Consider the following 19,704-nt stretch of genomic DNA (forward strand, 5'->3'; position numbering starts at 1 on the left):
ACTGCTAAAGCAACACTTGAGTGGTTTAAGGGGAAACATGTAAATGTGTTGGAATGGCCTAGTCAAAGCCCAGACCTCAATCTAATAGAAAATCTGTGGTCAGACTTAAAGATTGCTGTTCACAAGTGCAAACCATCCAACTTGAAGGCGCATGAGCAGATTTGCAAGGAGGAATGGGCAAAAATCCCAGTGGTAAGATGTGCATGTTCTGTAAATTAAATGATGCAAATCCTCAAACAATCCATGTTAATTCCAGGTTGTGAGGCAACAAAACATGAAAAATGCCAAAGGGGGTGAATATTTTTTGCAAGGCACTGTAGATGGGGTGGGTTTTGCAATGCGAGCTGCTTTGCTTTTACCACAGCATATTTAAATTTATCAAAGAACAAATGGAGTTAAGCTTCAGTACAGATCTCCTACAGTGGCCATCTTTCCTTTCATCTCTCTGCTGTTATATTCTATTGCTGGGAGCAAATGGAAAACTGTGAGTAACCTAGGAGATGCTAGAATACAGGGCTATGGACTCCCTAGCTCATGGAGGTGGATGGAGCAGTGGGGAGTTGAAGGAAAGGTCAGTATATGCTGTGGATATATAGGAAGAGTAAAGCAAACCTCTTCCTTTGGTTTAAATTGAGGAAACACACCTAAGGTCGTTAAATAGCTGAATTGAAAGTTGAGTCCATGACTTTTGACAGTACGTATAATTGAACTCAATGTTTTCTTCATTTTCATGATGTTCTTCAGTAAAACATTGGTCTCGGTGAGCTCCCTGTCTCGCATGCTCAAGTTGGAATGCTGCAATGCTATGGAGTTAGATTGGTACAAGCCAGTTGTTACAGGCCTTTGTGTACACGGAGCACCATCAGTTTGCATCAGCAGAGAGATAACAGTTTGCTGCAATGTGTGGTAATTATTTTCCTTGAAGTATTAGCAAACATGGATTGTCCAGAGTCAGGGCTCATTAGCTTTTCTGTGTACGCAGCTGGGGTTGTATTATTAAAGCCGGACTGTGGAGAGTCCAGGAATTCTAGAGCTGATTCCTCTAATAGAAGAATTCCAGTCTAAACTAAAACTTTTTAATAGTTTCTAATGGTTGAGTTGTTAAGATCTGTAAATAAAACTTAACAGCCCTAGAGGACTGTGCATGTTCAGATGAATAAAAAAGAAAGAAGGACGGCGCCCTCTAAGTGCAGCATGTATGTCAAAAATATTTATTACAATAGATAAAAACACTCACATTTGAGTTGCTAAAAACCAGCATGTAAAGTAGTTTCATCTGCGTGCTCTCGGGGGATGTGGGTGTCACGGGCAAGTAGGGAGGTTCCTGGGATGTGAGCCCTGTGACCTGGGTCCTGGTAGCTGTTCCAGTGGTGCCGAGGGTCCTCAGAGCCTCCGGACGGCCAGGATGTCGGTCATGGATCCTCCGTGGAGCGCCGTGCTGACCTGTGTCTTCACTTCCGGGAGCGGGGCGAGGCGGGCGGTGCTTCGCGTTCGGAGCATGCGTGCTCCTTCATCAGGCAAAGCTGGTCTACCATCACCAAGTTCCCCCTCTCGGGAACCCCCAACCCACCCCCTTCCTCCCACCATTTTTAGTTATATGTACTCGGCTACCTCCATTGTGCGCCATATTAACCCCTTGATTGCATGTTCAGATGGGCTGATCTCCTAAACCAGGAAACCAGAACATTATGCTATATTCACTCATCCCGATTTTAGATCAGTAGGAGTCCTAAGTTTGCCACCTTTTCTAGGGGAAAATACTGGCTTTAGGCTATCTTTCTTAATAACATTGGCAACAAGTCCAATTTTTACTGGTCAGGTGGCAACCTAAGAGTCACTCCACCATTGCATCATCATTAATGACACATGAAGCATCAGATGGGAAGCTTCTGTTGTCTCTTGAGTAGAGTTTCTTCCCCTCTTTCAGACCTAGTGAGCTTTGAAATGTAGTGGCGGTAGAAGAATCATACAAGTCCTGAACGCTTCAACATAACCCTGGGGTTATATGTAAGTTGCTTTTTTATAGAAGGGCTTGCATACCCTAGTAACTACACCAGCAACAATTCCAAGCTTTGCAACACCCACCCCTATCCTACAAACCCATGAGCTCCTCTGTAGCCAGTAATGGAGCTCTCATTGCATGTAGGATGGAAGCAACAGTGCAAAAGCTCCTTGTGGTGATGTGGACAGGTCCTACTGAAAACAACACATCTTTCCTTTATAGGCATGCTGACCGGATAAGTCATCTGCTGACTTGAATGGTTAGCATCTCACTTGGCTAATTTCAACTGATGATTTTAATCTACTCTTCTCAATGTACCTTTAATACAGTTTTAAATAAAGATGAAATTCAGCAGCTGATGATACAGTGTATCAAGTTACATTGTAGGTGAGGTTGAAAAAAGACACAAGTCCATCAAGTCCTACCTATGTGTGTGATTATATGTCAGTATTAACTTGTATATCCCTGTATGTTGTGGTCGTTCAGGTGCTTATCTAATAGTTTTTTGAAACTATCGATGCCCCCCCTGCTGAGACCACCCTGTGGAAGGGAATTCCACATCCTTGCCGTTCTTACAGTAAAGAATCCTCTGCGTAGTTTAAGGTTTAACCTCTTTTCTTCTAATTTTAATGAGTAGCCACGTGTCTTGTTAAGTTCCCTTTTAAATTTAAATCATATCCCCTCTCAAGCGTCTCTTCTCCAGAGAGAATAAGTACAGTTCTCGCAACTTTTCTTCATAACTAAGATCCTCCAGACCCTTTATTAGCTTTGTTTGCCCTTCTTTGTATTCGCTCCATTTCCAGTACATCCTTCCTGAGGACTGGTGCCCAGAACTGGACAGCATACTCCAGGTGCAGCCAGACCAAAGTCTTGTAGAGCGGGAAAATGATCGCTTCATCCCTGGAGTTAATCCCATTTTTAATGCATGCCAATATTCTGTTTGTTAGCAGCAGCTTGGCATTGCATGCCATTGCTGAGCCTATCATCTACTAGGACCCCCAGGTCCTTTTCCATCCTAGATTCCCCCAGAGGTTCTCCCCCCAGTGTTTAGATTGCATTCATATTTTTTGCCACCCAAATGCATTATTTTACATTTTTCTACATTAAACCTCATTTGCCATGTAGTTGCCCACCCCATTAATTTTGTTCAGGTCTTGCAAGGTTTCCACATTCTACTGAGAAGTTATTGCCCTGCTTAGCTTGGTATCATCCGCAAATGCAGAGATATAACTGTTTACCCCATCATCCAGGTCGTTTATGAACAAATTAAATAGGATTGGTCCCAGCACAGAACCCTGTGGGACCCCACTACCCACCCCTGATCATTCCCCTAAGTATTCCCCATTTATCACCACCCTCTGAACTCGCCCTTGTAGCCAGTTTTCAATCCATGTACCATGCCAACGGACCTTTTTTTGTACAGCAAACGTTTATGGGGAACTGTGTCAAATGCTTTTGCACAATCCAGATACACCACGTCTACAGGCCTTCCTTTATCTAGATGGCAACTCACCTCCGTAATAGCTGCTGAATAGGTTGGTTTGGCAAGAACGATTCTTCATGAATCCATGCTGATTACTGCTAATGCTACCGTTTTCATTAGTAAAATCTTCTATATAGCCCCTTATCATCCCCTTCAAGAGCGCGGTGACGTACAACACGTACGACGAGCCGAGAAAATTTAAGTTCAATAGCCAGTGCGACTCTTCTGCTTGATTCTGAGCATGCGTGGAATTTTGTGCGTCGGAATTGTGTACACACAATCAGAATTTCTGACAACGGATTTTGTTGTCAGAAAATTTGTGAACCAGCTCGCAAATTTTTGTTGTCGGAAATTCCGCCAAAAAATGTCAGATGGAGCCTACACACGGTCGGAATTTCCGACAACAAGCTCCCATAGAACATTTGTTGTTGGAAATTCTGATCGTGTGTACGCGGCATAAGAGTTACAGGGGGCTGTGCCTTGAACCCAAGAACACCCTTTTCTGGCCTTTTCATATGCTTCGTTATAAGGCCAATTAGGAGGAGAGGATGACAACTTTTCCCCTCTCTAAGCCAGGCCATAGACTGCAAATTTCTTTCCATTCCCGCATCAACACAAACTGTGGTGACTGGAATCTCTCCTGCTGAGCAATTGTATGCTCACGGCTGGGGCAAGCCGTCTCCGCCAGGAGAAGACAGTGATTATTGGTACATTCAGCCTGCCCACACGTGGCCAGTTTCCACTAAACCGGTCAAGATTCAGACCATCCATGGCCGGCCTTAGAGTTACAGAGGGCAATACTTGCAACTCAACCTTTTTATGGTCCTCAATTTCAAGGCCAGTATGTTATTTCTGTGTGTAGGCTTTCTGTCTATCCATCTTGACCGCCTCTCTATTCTTCTTCTTTTTTTTTTTTTATGCTCTTGCATATTAGATTAAGCAATGCTTTGTGTTAATGAAAAGGCAGGTTAAATCTGAGAGAGTAATAAAGTATTAATGAAAACCCCTATCATAATGAGCCATTAGATGGTAAACACTGTCAGCGTTGTAAAGTTTAACCATCTGCCTCGGCAGACAGATGTATACCGCGGCTTGTTGGCGGTGGATGGCACTTGTGTAAAATACTTCTGGGTACTTGACCGTAACAAGCCAGGAATGTGCTAAGTGTTTCTTAAACTTTTACTGCAGCACAGAGAGTAAGAGATGACCTGTGGCCTACAGTATAAGATTTATGTCTACGACAAGCTTTCCTTTTCAAGGCAAATGCTATTGAAACAGCATTGTATAGAGTGAGAATTGTGGGTTTATGCGAGAAACATTTTTATTTTTTCTTTAAAGTAAAGATGAATAGGAAAGCATAGTACCATTTACAGGCTGAAGTCAATATATAGTTGTAAGCTTTTATAAATAATTTTCCTTCCAGGCATGGTGTCCTACAAACAAGATGAAGGAATAAACTCTGTACACTCATTTCGCTCTATCTCCAGGTCAGCTCCCTTGACTGTGTAATTGTAAAGTTTGAAATTCACTGGCAGAGATGTAAAGCAGGCGCCGTAGAGGTTTGCATTTATGATCTTTGTAGTCAAATATTGACTTTAGAAATTGAAGTCTCCCTTGGCCCCAACACCACCTTGCAATTCACTATTGGTTAGTAAAACTCTCCATCAACGGAGTGCATAAGAAAATGTCTGGAGATGTAACTCCTATAGCAAAAACAACCAAGCCGGTTTCTGGAACTCTGAAAAAAAGAGCATATAGTTGAGGAAAATGCGGGAACGTTTTCCTTTTTAAAATGTTTCTTCTACTAAGGGACAATTGGCAACCCCACCATGGACACAACAATGGTGATGGGAAAGGTTTATACTGAAAATGATATGTTAGAAGCAACTGACAATGGTTCATTGCTCCATTTTTTTTTTTTTTGTATGGTCTTTTACAAAGTCTTGGGAAGATGTATGGGAGAGATACTGATCCCCAAAATCAATCGGCTAACTCTCTAGATCTTCTTCAGTGTTATTTCTTATAAATGTTGGTAGCCAATTATACAAAGGGCTGTACTGAATGCAAAGCTTTTTTTTATTAACTTAGGTCATTCGAATTTCAGATGTTGGTAGAGTAACTCTTCCTCTATAGCAGGGATATGCAATTAGCGGACCTCCAGCTGTTGCAAAACTACAAGTCCCATCATGCCTCTGGGTGTCATGCTTGTGGCTGTTAGAGTCTTGCTATGCCTCATGGGACTTGTGGTTCTGCAACAGCTGGAGGTCCGCTAATTGCATATCCCTGCTCTATAGTAACCATAGTACAGTATTTGTAGCTGTAAACTTGTTTTTTCTTTGTAGGACGGGGCTGGAGCTCTGATTTAATTCATCACTTCTCATGTCTGGGGTCCTTCATGCCTCTTTATTTCATCCCCTGATTGGCATTAATTTCACTTCCAGGACATTTTTCTTTCTGAAGTGGGCCAGGTTAGGTGGGCATGGTAAACTTGCACTTTTTAGGCCCACACTCGGCCCTTTCACTCTTTATTACCCTGGGGCATTTTAAAGTCCAAATTAAGTTTCAGTTTCAATCACAAAGTGACAGGCATGGTACATGAAAACAAAAGGTATTCAAGTGTTAGGCCCCTTTCACAGCAGAACCTGATCGGAAGCTCTATTCCTCCCTATGGAGCAGCGGGTGTAAACAGACATGCCTACATCCAATTCGATCCGCCAAAAAGAGACAGATCGGAATCCGTTCCCTTTCCATCTAGCGGATCGGATGGCAGTCAGGTGTAAATAGACAGGGGGTCCGTTTACATCCGTCGGTCCCTAGAGGAGGGCGGTCTGCTCTGCATGAGCGGAACATACACGGACCTGTCATCCGCCTGCCCAGTGGGGATCAGCGGAGAGATCCCCTGCTGAGCAAGCGGATCGCACCCGCAGTCCGCCCCGTGTAAAAGGGGCCTAAGGGGTCGTTCTCACATAGTGCCGTGACTGGAATTTTTCTGCACTAAAAAAACACTAGTCACTGATGGGGCAAATGGGAAAACAATTATTTTCTATATGCCCTGTTTGCACTGCAACATATCAAAGCTGTGATGCAGTGAGCTGCGGCATGTAGCAGACAAATATTATTTTACTACAGCGCACAGGTAGGCACTACATGTCAATACACAGCAGCGCAATGCACCGGGTAGTGTAGTGCACTTCAAAGCGAAAAAAGAAAGTTGGAGCCTTTGCTTGCTGCAGCTGAAAACTGTATGAACATCCTTTCATTTTCTTTAGAAGGCAACCATAGCCGAAGTAGAAAAGCCTGTCCCCTGCCAGCATGTTGCAGAGAAGCACCCTTGCTTTCTATGTGGAAGCAGTTGTCTTTGCAGTGGTCTGAAGCCACCCGCTGAGTTGTAGCTAAAGCTCTCCACCATCAGCAAGGAACGTAAGTCTGACTCACCAGGGGTTGGGTCATACCTCGGCAGAGAGACCTTTGCTTCCACACAGAGATCAAAGCTATCTCTGTAGCATGCTGGCAGGGACCAGGCTTTTTCTACACGGGCTGTGGCTACTTTCCAAAGAAAATGAACTGAGACTTGGCACACCTTGTTTTGTTGTACCTGGAATATATTAAATGGAATTAAACTGAAAGTTCACTTTAAACCATTTAAACTGAAAATGGGATTTGCTGTTCTATAGTTGATGCAAGTTATGTTTTCTTTTGAAAAACTGAATTTGAATATTTCAAAAGGGAAAAAAAAAATCTTTTGACGTTCTTTTCTCAAGAATTAAACATTGCAGTGATTATTATGTTAATTGTCAAAGTTCTGTAGCATTTTTCGGGGAATTTATATAGTGCAGCACTGGATGTGGCCCCTTTCGGGTTAATTCTACTTAATTTGGCCCACTGTTCCATTTGAATTTGTTGTGCCTGATATAAAGACCTAGCGTGTCCTATCCTCCGTTGCCGCACTAGTCGTCATGGTAACCTCGTACACCAAGCCTAAGGGGGGCCTGCACGCTGTAATAGATGAAGAGCTGTACAGCATAGATAATTTGGCTTTATTCAATAACATGCTGCAGTCTTCAGTCCCATTCCAAGCAGCATTCGTAACCCAGTCTAGAAGATGAAAGTGGCCATCTGCTTTCTTGGTTATTGCACGAGTCTTGTGCTGTTTGCAGCAAGTAACTAATTAAGGTTCTGATTTCTTTTTAACGTAGTCCTTACTTTTAGTTGACAAAAAGATGGGGTTTGCACATTGTAGCTAATTTTAAATTCTTAAAAGAAAACCTATGACTATGGAGGCCGAATGGTGGCAGGAAATGTATCGTGCGTGACATCCTTGAGGCATTTCACAAAGCCACCGTTTCATTTCTCTGCCCTCTCTAAGTTGCGTGATCTGATCCAGCTTGTGTTCATCTGTTCATCCCCCACCTCCTTTTCTTTCTTTTTTTTTTTTATCCCTACCTAATGTTAAATAACTCAAGTATTAAGCCAAGGCACAGTCAAAGCTCCCAGAGTAGTCTTACTGCAGTGTCACCAGGACCTTAGAAGACCGGACCATAGAAGACTTGTGGACACGAGTAAGCAGCTTTAACTCCTACATTTGTTATTAAAGGTCCGCTAAACATACATTTCAAGCTGGTTTATGTAAAAGAGCTTTTAGTAACATTCATGGATACATTTATGTAGGCTTTGGGAGCTTAACTGAAAAAGAAACGACTTCTAGTAAATGGTGTTATGTGGGGAACCCCCCCCCCCACACACACACACACACACACACACACACACACACACACACACACACGCAAGACACGACTAATAGCCCCCCACAAATACCAGTTGTCCCTTTAATGTTATCCTCATGCCCCCAGAATTGGCTGGAGTCCTCCCAGTTAACCGTGTATGTACCGTCATTGTGAAAGTCAGTTGTTGCCTAGACATGGCCCAGACCTCCCACAGGGCCATACCCAGGCCTACCAATTGGGTCTTAAAAGTGCTGAGCATTGCACTCTGGGATGTGAGGAGTGTGCCTGTTGCCCACTTAAATTTGGGAAAAAAAACTAAATCTAAAGCCATGAAATGCATTCAGGTGACACTTCTACCTTTCTTTTCGTCCAGGTATAGCTGCTATGCACCAGGTATTCAATGCTTCACCTTGTTGGCAGTAATGTTGTGTTTTGGGAACACCAGTTTCTGGGTCAAGGAATGTGGAGGATAAGCTGTTCTCAGCTTTAAGGGCCCATTGTAGGGTTTTGTGTATGGAAAGACTCCTTTTTAAGTCCTGTGAATGTGACAGAGATGTTCTCAGCTTCAAGGGCTCATGTAGGGTTTTGTGTGGGAGAACACTAATATTTGAGCTGGGTAAATGTGGGGACAAGATGTTCTCAACTTCAATGGCACATTGTAGGGTTTTGTGTGGGTGAACACCAATTTTGTAATCAGCTGAATGTAAAGGCCAGATGTTGACACTTTCAAGATCTTATTGTAGGGTTTTGTGCATGGGGAAAAATGAATCAGTTGAAGGTGAGGGCAAGATGTTCTCAGCTTTAAGGGCCCATTGTAGGGTTTTGTGTATGGGAAGACCAATCTTTCAGTCGTGTGAATGTGACATGGAGATGGGCAAACACCAATTTCTGAATCGGGTGAATGTGATGGCCAGACATTGTCAGCTTCAGGGACCCATTGTATGGTTCTGTTTGTAGAAACACCAATGTTTGAATAAGGTTGAATGTGAGGGCCAGATGTTTTCCACATCAAGGGCCCATTGTAGGGCTTTTTGTGGGGGAGAACACCAATTTTTGAGTTGGTGAGGGCCAGATCTCAGCTTTGTGTGGGAGAACACCAATTTTTGAGACGGTAAAGGCCAGATGTTCTTGGCTCCAAAGACCCATTGTATGGTTTTATTTTTTGCCCTCCAAAAACGGCACAGCACAAATAACTGGGTAGCTACCTTTTCAGAACTCTAACCAGAACTGCAGAGGTGCAGGTAGGTGCAGCGGCAGTAAACACTCAGAGTTCTACGGATGAGCGCCACCTGCAGTGTAGAAAATAGACTGCACCTGTCTACAGAGGTGTCCAATGGAAATGGCCCACCTAGCAGATTGATGGTAATCTAATGATTCATTATACATCCATCCAACAGGGGATACCAATTCCAATAACAGATTTCGTCACCTCCTGTTCTGTCTCTGGGACAGAAAGTAAGGGGAAAATGCTACAAAGTCTCAAAAAGAGCCAAAAGAAAACTCTGTGGGGTATCTAACCATTTAATACTTTATTCAGAACTAAAAAGATACAAAATTTGGCTTTAGATATAGTAAGAAAAAAAATCTGTAGGAACTATTTAGATCTAATAGCTACAACCTTTAACACATAAGTCAAAATTAAAAATCAAAAAAGATCCGCATGAACAATAACTTGGATAGCAAATATAAATCCGGTTCAGTTAAGGTATGGAAACTTTTGCACATGTTATTTGTATCATCATTGTAAAGGTTATTAGATGGTATGTATATGACAACTTGGACTCCTGGTGGTCCTGCGAATTATGATAGGAGATGAACAAAGCAACATTTATTCTGGTTTACAAAAAAAATTTGTATATAGAACATAATCTTCCCCTAAGTAAATCAAGAGCGTTTCGCTTTTTAATCAGGCCACCTACAGCGTGCGTCGCACTGCCAGTGTTGATATTAGAGGACTCGGGGGCTGTTACAAGGTAGGAGATTAATATCTCTTTTGGTAACTGCAGCAGCTGGAGTGTGACAAATTCTGTCAAAATATCTGCCTGCTCACTGCCCAGTTTAGCACGGCATTTGTTAAACATTCCATCCTCGTTAGTTTAATTTCGCAATCTCTGTTAAATTCGCCTGTCACAGCTAGAGAGGAGCCCTAGGCTGACCCCACCACCCTGGCATGTCGCTACACTCTCTGCCAAGGCAGCTCCACCACAGGCCCTGTAATTTCCAGATTCCTTCGTCCCATGACTTTTTATAGAACGCCTCTGCCCACCTGTCATTTGGAGAAACCAGAGCAATCCTTCCTCTCTTTTGTGGTCAGTGTATTTCATTATACAGAGAGGCCTGTAATTGTCAACCTCACCATATGGGCGGCGGCACAAACTTCGCTTCTCATGACTTTAAAATATTTTCAGTTCACTGAAAACTTTTCCTAACTTGGTTTTGAACTGATTTTAACCCTTCTTTATATTCGTTATCCAAAAATTAAAATTGATCTCCCTTGCAGCCAAGGCAACTCCTCCCTTGCAGCCGAAGCAACTCCTCCCTTGCAGCCCAGGCAACTCCTCCCTTGCAGCCCAGGCAACTCCTCCCTTGCAGCCCAGGCAACTCCTCCCTTGCAGCCCAGGCAACTCCTCCCTTGCAGCCCAGGCAACTCCTCCCTTGCAGCCCAGGCAACTCCTCCCTTGCAGCCCAGGCAACTCCTCCCTTGCAGCCCAGGCAACTCCTCCCTTGCAGCCCAGGCAACTCCTCCCTTGCAGCCCAGGCAACTCCTCCCTTGCAGCCCAGGCAACTCCTCCCTTGCAGCGATTTTAACCCTTCTTTATGTTAGTTATCCAAAAATTAAAAGTGATCTCCCTTGCCGCCAAGGCAACTGTACTCATTGCAGGAATTTATAGGATTTCCATACTTCTGCCTATGTGATTGACTCACTGCTTTTGCCAGAAGGCTGTGCAGTGTTTGAGCACAATTTGTAGGCATTCCCAGCTATAAAGCCTCATGTCTTTCATTCATTGGCGGACACAGCGCATGACCAGCCTCAGTATTGTACACATGCGTTTTACAAAAAATATTGTATTGGGAAAAAATTGGATTGTTTGTACTTGCTGTGAAATCCTTTTCTCTGCTTTCCCAATGGGGTATAGTGCACCCTGCAGGCTTTGGACACTGTGCATTAAAGTGGTTGTAAACCTCAGACATGAAATATGAACAAAGCATATCCCTCTATAGTAGGGTTGCCACCTGTCCAGGATTCACCCGGACAGTCCGGTTTTTGAATCATGTGTCCAGGTTTCAGTCCCCCTGAAACCCAGACACATTATTCAGACATGAATGTAGCTCGGAACAGGGCCTGATAGGAGAGTGAGGGGGCACTATGTGCGCTGCATTACTATTCTCTTTGGCGTGCCCAAAGCTGTCCCAGGTCTATTATCCTATAGTGTATACAAAAAAAAAATTTTTTTTGCTGTGCGTCGCTAAAGTGTTCAGGTTTGGCTTGAAGAAAAAGTGGCAACCTTAGAGTGTGTACTTGTCTCAGTTAAGAGCACTACGTTTTATTTCTGTCTGCTGCTTCCTTCCTTTGCTATCAGCATGAGTCACTTCTTCTGACACGTATTTCTGACGCCAATAGAAAAAAAGTGACAGAGGAGGGACCTCCAGCTGATTGCTCTGTTCCTGTGTGAAAAGGGCCCCCCCCCCCCCCTTCAGTCCCCTCCCCACCCCTCCAATCGGATCTCCGAGCTCTCCTCACTGAGCTCTGCTGAGTGTGATTTCAGCTCTCTGCCCCCTTTTTTCTGAACTCTCATTCAAGCTTTATAAATTATGCCCTTTGAATGGCTATAGAGAAGAGAAGGCTACAGATAAACAGGTACAACTCATGTAGGAGGATTTGTTTCATCTCTGTGTAGCACCTGAGGCCAGTCGCTGCACTGGTTATATGTAAGCGATTACACTTTAAAGACAAAAGACAGATGGTACATAAGATGCAATGGGTTGTCCACAGCTGTGGAGGGGGATTTGGCGAACAGCAAGGGGCTGTTTTTTTTTTTTTTTTTTTTTTTTTTTTTTTTTTTTGTAGTGCACCTGTTATCATCGTCCTGCAGGTGGCACACTATACCTTGTTGGTGATTATTTAAAGTAGAGTGCATCTTCCAAAAAATTTACAGAAAAGGGTTTAAGCCCTTGTTCACATCAACGTGACTTGTCACGCAATTTGACAGGTCGGATTGCATGGCAAGTCGCACCTATTGTTGGCAATGAAACCATTCAAAGCGGTGCGGTGGCACACTGTTTTGTAAAAGTACTTCCTGCACTACTTTTGGCCATTTTTTAATTTTTTTTAATTTTATTTTATTTTATTTTTTTTCCAAATATAAATGTTATTGTTTTCAGAAAAAGGGAAAGTACAGTAGAATGCCAATAATAACAGAAGATGTTCACAGGTAAGTACATTTGAAAGAAGCCGGTAACCCACCCGGTGTATGCAGCATGAAACATCGATCTTTTGGCGATTTTTTTTTTTTTTTTGGTGTGACTTGCATAGACATCTGTGCATGAAGTCGCACAGATGTCAGCCAAGTCGCACCTGAAGTCGCACTGACATGCGGCTTTGAAATCGTGCAATTTCACGTGAAGTCGTGCGATTTCAAAGCCACAGTCAGTGTGGACCAGGGCTTACTGTGAGCACAAAAATCCTATGTTTTTTGTTGTAATTTTTGTAAACGAATGCATACAACCCTGAGGCTGGTCATCTTGATTGCAGTGAAAGTATCCCTCCACTTCCTACAGCTGCGACTGAGCATGAGCATGTTTCCATGCGTTGTGTGTAGGGTAACCTATTCATTTCAGTGGGCTGCCCTATGTGCGAAAAATGCAGAGAATTTGTCTCTAAGGCCTGGTTCACGCCTACATAAGCAAGCGTCAGCCCATGCATTACGCGCAAGAAATGCCAAAAAGACGTCCCTAACTCTTTTTTCCAAAAACGCCCCGCACCGTACAGCACCGTGCAGTTTCGCGCACACAAATTCATGGGGTGTCTGGTACAGGGCAGTGCGATTCTGTGTGTTGGAAAAGAGCGCTGTTTTGCGTGCGTTCCCGCCATGCAGTAGTGTGATAGGATAGGGCCTAAGCGGCATTCGGGAAGAACCATGACAATGTTCATATCGGTATCTACAGGGCAGATGCAGGCAAGGTTATATAAGTGTATATAGTTCACCTGGAGGGAACGGTTTTGTCAAGTGAGAAATAAAACCTTCACGTTACGACACGTTTGCCAAATGGTTTCATGAGAAAGATGGAAGCTTATATAAGCAGGTCGCACCTGTGCAAAGAGCAGTTTTTGTTTTCCTGGAATCCTGGCCGGGTAGAATGTTCCCAGTGAACAGAATGACATTGTTCAGCACTTTGTACACACAGCCCGCTGTAATGCTGTCATCACTGAGCGTACATGATGCCGAGCGGAGGAATGAGCTGGGGGGGGGGGGGGGGGTGATACAAGGTTTGGGGGTGAGCCGCAGAGACCCCCAACAATTACCCAAATAGTGATGGACTTGGTTTTCTTAGCATAAGAGTATTTAGTTTCTTTGTTTTCATTAATTTAGTTCTCATATAGGGAATATCTGGCAATTATTGTCCAGCTGTCACACATCTGTAGGATTCCCTGGCCAAGTTCTCTCCTATGACAGCCATCAGCAGCTGTCTCTGGCCGCCATTCATCCCAATGATGAAGAGTTTACGGCAGATTTGTGGGTACAAAAGGACAAGACTGCCAAGCTGAGGAACTGCACAGAGGTCGGGTTACCTGCGCACATCATAGAGATGAACAGAGGCCCTCAGACAGTAGGTAATGGCTGTTCGTCAATGCAGGAGAGAACTCATGGATGTAAGGTGGGGAGGGGGGGGGGCACGCTCCTGAATGTAAAGGGGGGGGGCTTCTGGATGTAAAGGGGGGGGGGGTGGGCGGCTCTGCTCCAGGATATGATGGGGGATTCTGGTAGGCACTCCTGGATATCAGGGAGGACTTTGCTGGGCACACCTAGATGTAAGAGGAATCCTTTTGGGCTTTCCTGGATGTATGGGGGGACTCTGCTGGATGCTCCCGGATTTAAGGAGGAGAGGAGGGGCTCTGCTGAGCACTCCTTCATGGTAGGGGGAATATTCTGGTCCCTTACACTTAGGATTGTCCATGATGAGTCCCTCCAACATCCAGGAACGCCTATGAGAGCCTTCCCTTACACCTAGGAGCACCAAGCAGCCCCCCCCCCACCCCTTTTACACTTAGGATTGCCCATTAAGAGTTCCCCGTTGCATCAAGTAATGCCCATTAAGAGTCCCTCCTACATCAAGGGATGCTTATCAGAGTCCCCCCTTACATTCAGGAGCACTCCTGGATGTAAGGGGGGGGGGTGCTTAGTACTCTGGGGTGTAAGGGGGGTTCTGCTGAGCACTCCCTGATGTAGGGAGGGACTCTGCTGGGTTCTTCTGAATGTAAGGGAGGACTCTGATAGGTATTCCTGGATGTAGGAGGGACCCTTAATGAGCAATCCTAGGTGTCAGGGAGGACTTTGATAGGCATTCCTGGATGTAAGGGGAACTCTTAATAGGCAATCCTAGGTATGGGGGGGGGGAGGGCTCTGATTGGCATTCCTAGGTGTAAGAGATCTTGGTGCTCCTGGGTGTAAGGAGGGACTTTGCCGGATGTGAGTGGGGACTCTAATGGGCAATTCTAAATATAAGTGTGGTCTTTGGTGGGTACTCTTGGGTGTAAGAGGGACTCTTTGGGCATCCCTAGATGTATAGGGGTACTCTGCTGGGTGCTCCTGGATCTAAGTGGGAGAGGAGGGGCTCTGCTGAGAACTCCTTCATGGTAGGGGGAATATGCTGGGTGCACAGTAAGTCCTCCCTTAGACTTAGGATTGCCCATTAAATGTCCCTCCTACACCCAGGAATGCCTATGAGAGTCCTCTCTCCTACATTCAGTAGCACTCCCTGATGTAAGGGGGATTTGCTTGGTACTTCTGGGTTTAAGGGCGGGGGGCTCTGCTGAGCACTCTTGGATGTAAGGGAGGACCCTGATAGGCATTACTTGACGTAAGGAGGGACTCTTAATGGGCAATCCTATATATAAGGGAGGCTCTGATAGGCATTCCTATGTGTAAGGTGGGACGTGGCTGGATTTGAGGGGAGACTTTAATCGGCAATCCTGAATATATAGGTGGCCTTTGATGGGCATCCTGAATGTTAAGTGGGACTCTGACAGGCACTCCTGTCTCTAAGGGGGGACTCTGAGCAATCCTGAATGCAAGGCAAGCCTGTAATAGGCTTTCTTAGATATAAGGGGGACTCTAATGGGAACTGCTGAATATAAGGGGCACTCTGATAAACATTACTGGATTTAAGGGGGGACTCTAATGGGCATTGTTGGATGTAAGGGGGGACCCTGATGGGCATTCCTGGATGAAAGGAGGGGACTCTTTATAAAATTGATATATTTCAGCCCACAAATATCAGTAGAATATACAATGTACCCCATGTACTGAGAAGTTTGGGGACCCCCGACCTATAGCATTCAGCTGGACTATACTTGGATATCCCAAACCTGTCCTCAGGTCTCACCAGTGGCTCCTGATGGTGGATATCCATAGAGGTATATAACCTACATTGATGGTGCACTGGTTTTAGAATTCTCTTATCTACATTGACATGCTAATCTACAAATAAACACTACTATAAGATAAATGTTATAAAAACCCTATATATATATACACTACTAAAAAAATTCATTGTTTGCCTGAAGTACTCCGAATTACGCAAGACACTGCTGCAGATTGTCTCATGATGGACAAAGCTCTCTGCCCTGGGCTTGGACACAATGTTATAACCCATCATAACAACCTATCCTTACATGTCACAAATCATTTTGTGTCATGCGATTTCAGCGGTCTCGGTGGCATATTACATTATAATCACAATAATAATCCTCTGACAACGCAGCCTTCTATTTCTAATGATGGGATTGGATACATCGAACATGCATTGACATTTGGGGTGTTTTTGGACGATGCAACAGTGCCTCCTTGTGTTTGTGTTCAGTAGTACAAGGAGACATTTAATTGCTCTGCCCCTCCAAAAAAAAAAAAAAAAAGAAAATGTCAGGAATGTTAAACACCTCTGTGTTTTTGAAATGTTATTCGTTGTGTCATTAGAGAAGACTTATACAGAGATATTTTAATAATCCTACTGAATGATGGAAGTGAAAGGTAAATGAGGGCCTGAAAAACATTGAGAAGCCTGGACCATGGGCGCCCTCTGGTGGCTGGTTATATGGCTTCTGCTACTGGGAACGTTTACGCTTCAATCCACAAAACCCATTTAGCAGAAATCCTGTGACCAGCGCCTTGCTGGAGGAAACCGGAGTTGTCTTTTCAGCTAAAGATAGACTTTATAGATTGGTAAAATAATTTAGTTACAGCTAACTTTTACTTTGGGATGTAAAGATTGTCGTTAATCTCCTTAAGATGACCATTTAAAAAAAAAAAGGGTTCAACAATGATAGTTTATGTATTTTCTTATACAGATTTCCTTTAAAAACCAGGGGCCTCAAGCTGGTGGCCTTCCAGCTGTTGCGGAACTACAAGTCCCATCATGCCTCTGCCTGTGGGAGTCATGCTTATCACTGTCAGCCTTGCAATGCCTCATGGGACTTGTAGTTTCCCAACAGCCGGAGGGCCACCAGTTTGAGACTCCTGATGTAAATGATCACCTTGTAAAACAACCCCATTCAGTTTAAAATAGAAATGGAAAGCAAAAATGCGTATATAGATATAAAAAATAATCATAAAATAAATAAATACCTTTTCCCCCACCCTTTTTTAGCTGTTCTCAGCTAAATAGTAGCTGGGGGAGGATAAAGAGCCGCACAGTGATCTTCCCAGTGATTGGCTGTGCAGGGGGGCGGCACAAGCTTGATCATTAGATTAGCTCCCAGCACAGTTAGAACACTGACCACACTATGTTTTCCTGCTTAGTGTGGTCAGTTGTAATAGGAAAGCAGAGGGACTAGCAGGATCACCAGGAATTTCACACAAAAGAAGGAATACAAAGAGAACAGGAGACTTTTTCATACAAGTACATGGTGCAGTAGGCACATATCAGGAATATGAAATGTTGGCTTTACATATTCTTTATTTTTGGAGTATAGGTCCTCTTTAAAGGTTCCTATAGATATAAGATGACGCAAGCTTGCAGTGTTAGATTGACAGCTATGTGCAGTGAAACCTGATTGGCTTCTCATGATGGCCCGCCCTCCTTAAAGTACATTCAAACCAAAAATTCCATATATTTATTTTTATTTATTTTGTTTATTTCAGGTACTTATATAGCGCCGTCAATTTACGTAGCGCTTTACATATACATTGTACATTCACATCAGTCCCTACCCTCAAGGAGCTTACAATCTAAGGTCCCTAACTCACATTCATACATACTAGGGACAATTTAGACAGAAGCCAATTAACCTACCAGCATGTCTTTGGAGTGTGGGAGGAAACCGGAGTACCCGGAGGAAACCCACGCAGGCACAGGGAGAACATGCAAACTCCAGGCATGTAGTGTCATGGTTGGGATTCGAACCAGCGACCCTTCTTGCTGCTAGGTGAAAGTGCTATCCACTACACCACTGTGTATCTTGCTAATCATTGGTGTCATGGTTGCATTTATTTTTCAAGTTTCCTTCAAATAACTTCCTTCCTGCCACTAGGTGGCTACGTTGCACCTCCACTGTATCCATGGAGGGTGCCATGGTTGTCACCCTAGGCTGCCCTCTGATATGGACTCCAAACATGTCTGTGTCTCTTTGTCTATTATGTGGTGGGCAGGGCAATTTGTAGCTACAGCTATTCAGTGTAGAAGACGTGACCGGGAAACAGCATTTCTTTTCAGGATCAAACTGGTATTTTCTGTACTTGCTGGGAGGTGATTGTGGAGTGCCGTCCGCGGAAATTGTTTAATTATTTTACTTTGCACTAACATCCAAATTTTCAGGACAAGCTTTTGGGTTGTGCAGTACTGCTTGGACCTTGAAGGAGGGGGAACAACCCTGAAAGCTTGTCCTGAAAAATGTGGATGTTAATGCAAATCTAAAGTATTACAGTACTCAACTGTTCCTGTACTTGCTGAAAATGTTCTTAGCTTGGAGAAAAGAAAACAAATGCAGCCAACACATCTTAAGGACCGTAATCTGCAATATGTTCCATTTTGTTCTTGGTTTTAGCTATGCGTAGAAGTTATATTTTGCATGGTTTAGTTGTGTGCCTCTGCCCCTCCCACAATGATGATGTCACTTATGCCATCATGTGGCTCTGTGATGACCATTGTGGTCGGGCAGAACTGGGACTTCTAATGAGAGGATCTCCCAGAATCTTCAAGAGAGTGATGATGGCAAAGTGTAAAAGCATGCAAAGTTGACAGCGGTTTTGGGTAGAGTTGGGCTTTAAGTAACATGTAAGTGAAAACCTTGTATAGTATTTTATTTCACTCTCTAAAACTTTGTGTCTTTCAGGAGCAACAAGAGAAGTCGGTTCTGCTTTGACCCGGATGTGTATGAGACATCGCAGCATAGAGTCCAAACTGAGGCAGTTTTCCAGGTCTGGCAATGCATTCATTCATTTTGATTATTTTCTGTTCTTCGTTTTTGGAAAGAGTAATGGGGGGGTTAGAACCCCTGTCAGGTTTTATTGCTGTCGGTGTCCCAGCTAGGTAGATTCACCCTCTCCATTTACCTTGGTAGCCATTGTCACCAGAACAGAAAGCGAAGGTAACACGTAGTGATCCAACATTTTAAAGCGGCTCTTCACTGCATCTGAGCCCCACAAATCAAAAACACAATATAAAGTGTTGCTAAACCCACAACAGTAAAGTCTGTTTTGTTTTTTTCCCCCCCGTCTGGATGAATGCTGATCTCACCGTTGTAATGCTGATATGATATAGGATTTGAGTAAGTGCAATTCTTAAAAGAGGGCGTGTTTTAATTTAATTTAATAAAACTTTTTACACTACTGCAATGTGTTAAATGAGATCTGTTTTACACAGCGGCGGAGCTTTCAGGGTCTCAGCAGTCGCACTTGCGATCGGGCCCTGCCGTTCTGCCGCTGTGGGGAGGGGCCCAAGACGCAGCATCTCCCCCTGCACCTCTGGCTGTCAGTTTGGGATGCAGTGGGGGGAGATGGGAGGCGACGATCGGCAGCTCTATGTTGCCCGTGGGCGGCGGTATCTCCCTGGGACTTGTAGTTCTCCTACTGAGTGTATACAGTGGAGAGGGGAGGGGCCTCTGGCCCGGGCAGGTATCAGTTTCACTCTTCAGTGTACAAGTAAGTCGCTCTGCTTGTATAATGTTACTAATAGATGCCCACGTCAGAGGCCCCTCCCCTCTCCACTGTATACACTCGGGAGGAGAACTACAAGCCCCAAGGACATCCCGCGGTCTACGAGCAACATAGAGCTGCTGA

The 19,704-nt window shown here is 44.1% G+C and overlaps 1 protein-coding gene across 3 annotated transcripts in view; it reads left to right on the forward strand.

The window, feature by feature from the left end:
- The window catches only part of MTSS1 (MTSS I-BAR domain containing 1), a 181,228-nt gene that overhangs the window by 98,009 nt on the left and 63,515 nt on the right, over nt 1-19,704 (forward strand). For all 3 annotated transcript variants that reach the window (XM_073632228.1, XM_073632230.1, XM_073632229.1), the window contains exon 3: nt 18,759-18,843. In XM_073632228.1, the coding sequence (XP_073488329.1) occupies nt 18,759-18,843 (85 nt within the window). The remainder of the gene's footprint in view (nt 1-18,758; nt 18,844-19,704) is intronic.

Source organism: Aquarana catesbeiana, linkage group LG05, assembly GCF_042186555.1.
Source record: "Aquarana catesbeiana isolate 2022-GZ linkage group LG05, ASM4218655v1, whole genome shotgun sequence".
In the NCBI taxonomy this organism is placed as follows: domain Eukaryota; kingdom Metazoa; phylum Chordata; class Amphibia; order Anura; family Ranidae; genus Aquarana; species Aquarana catesbeiana.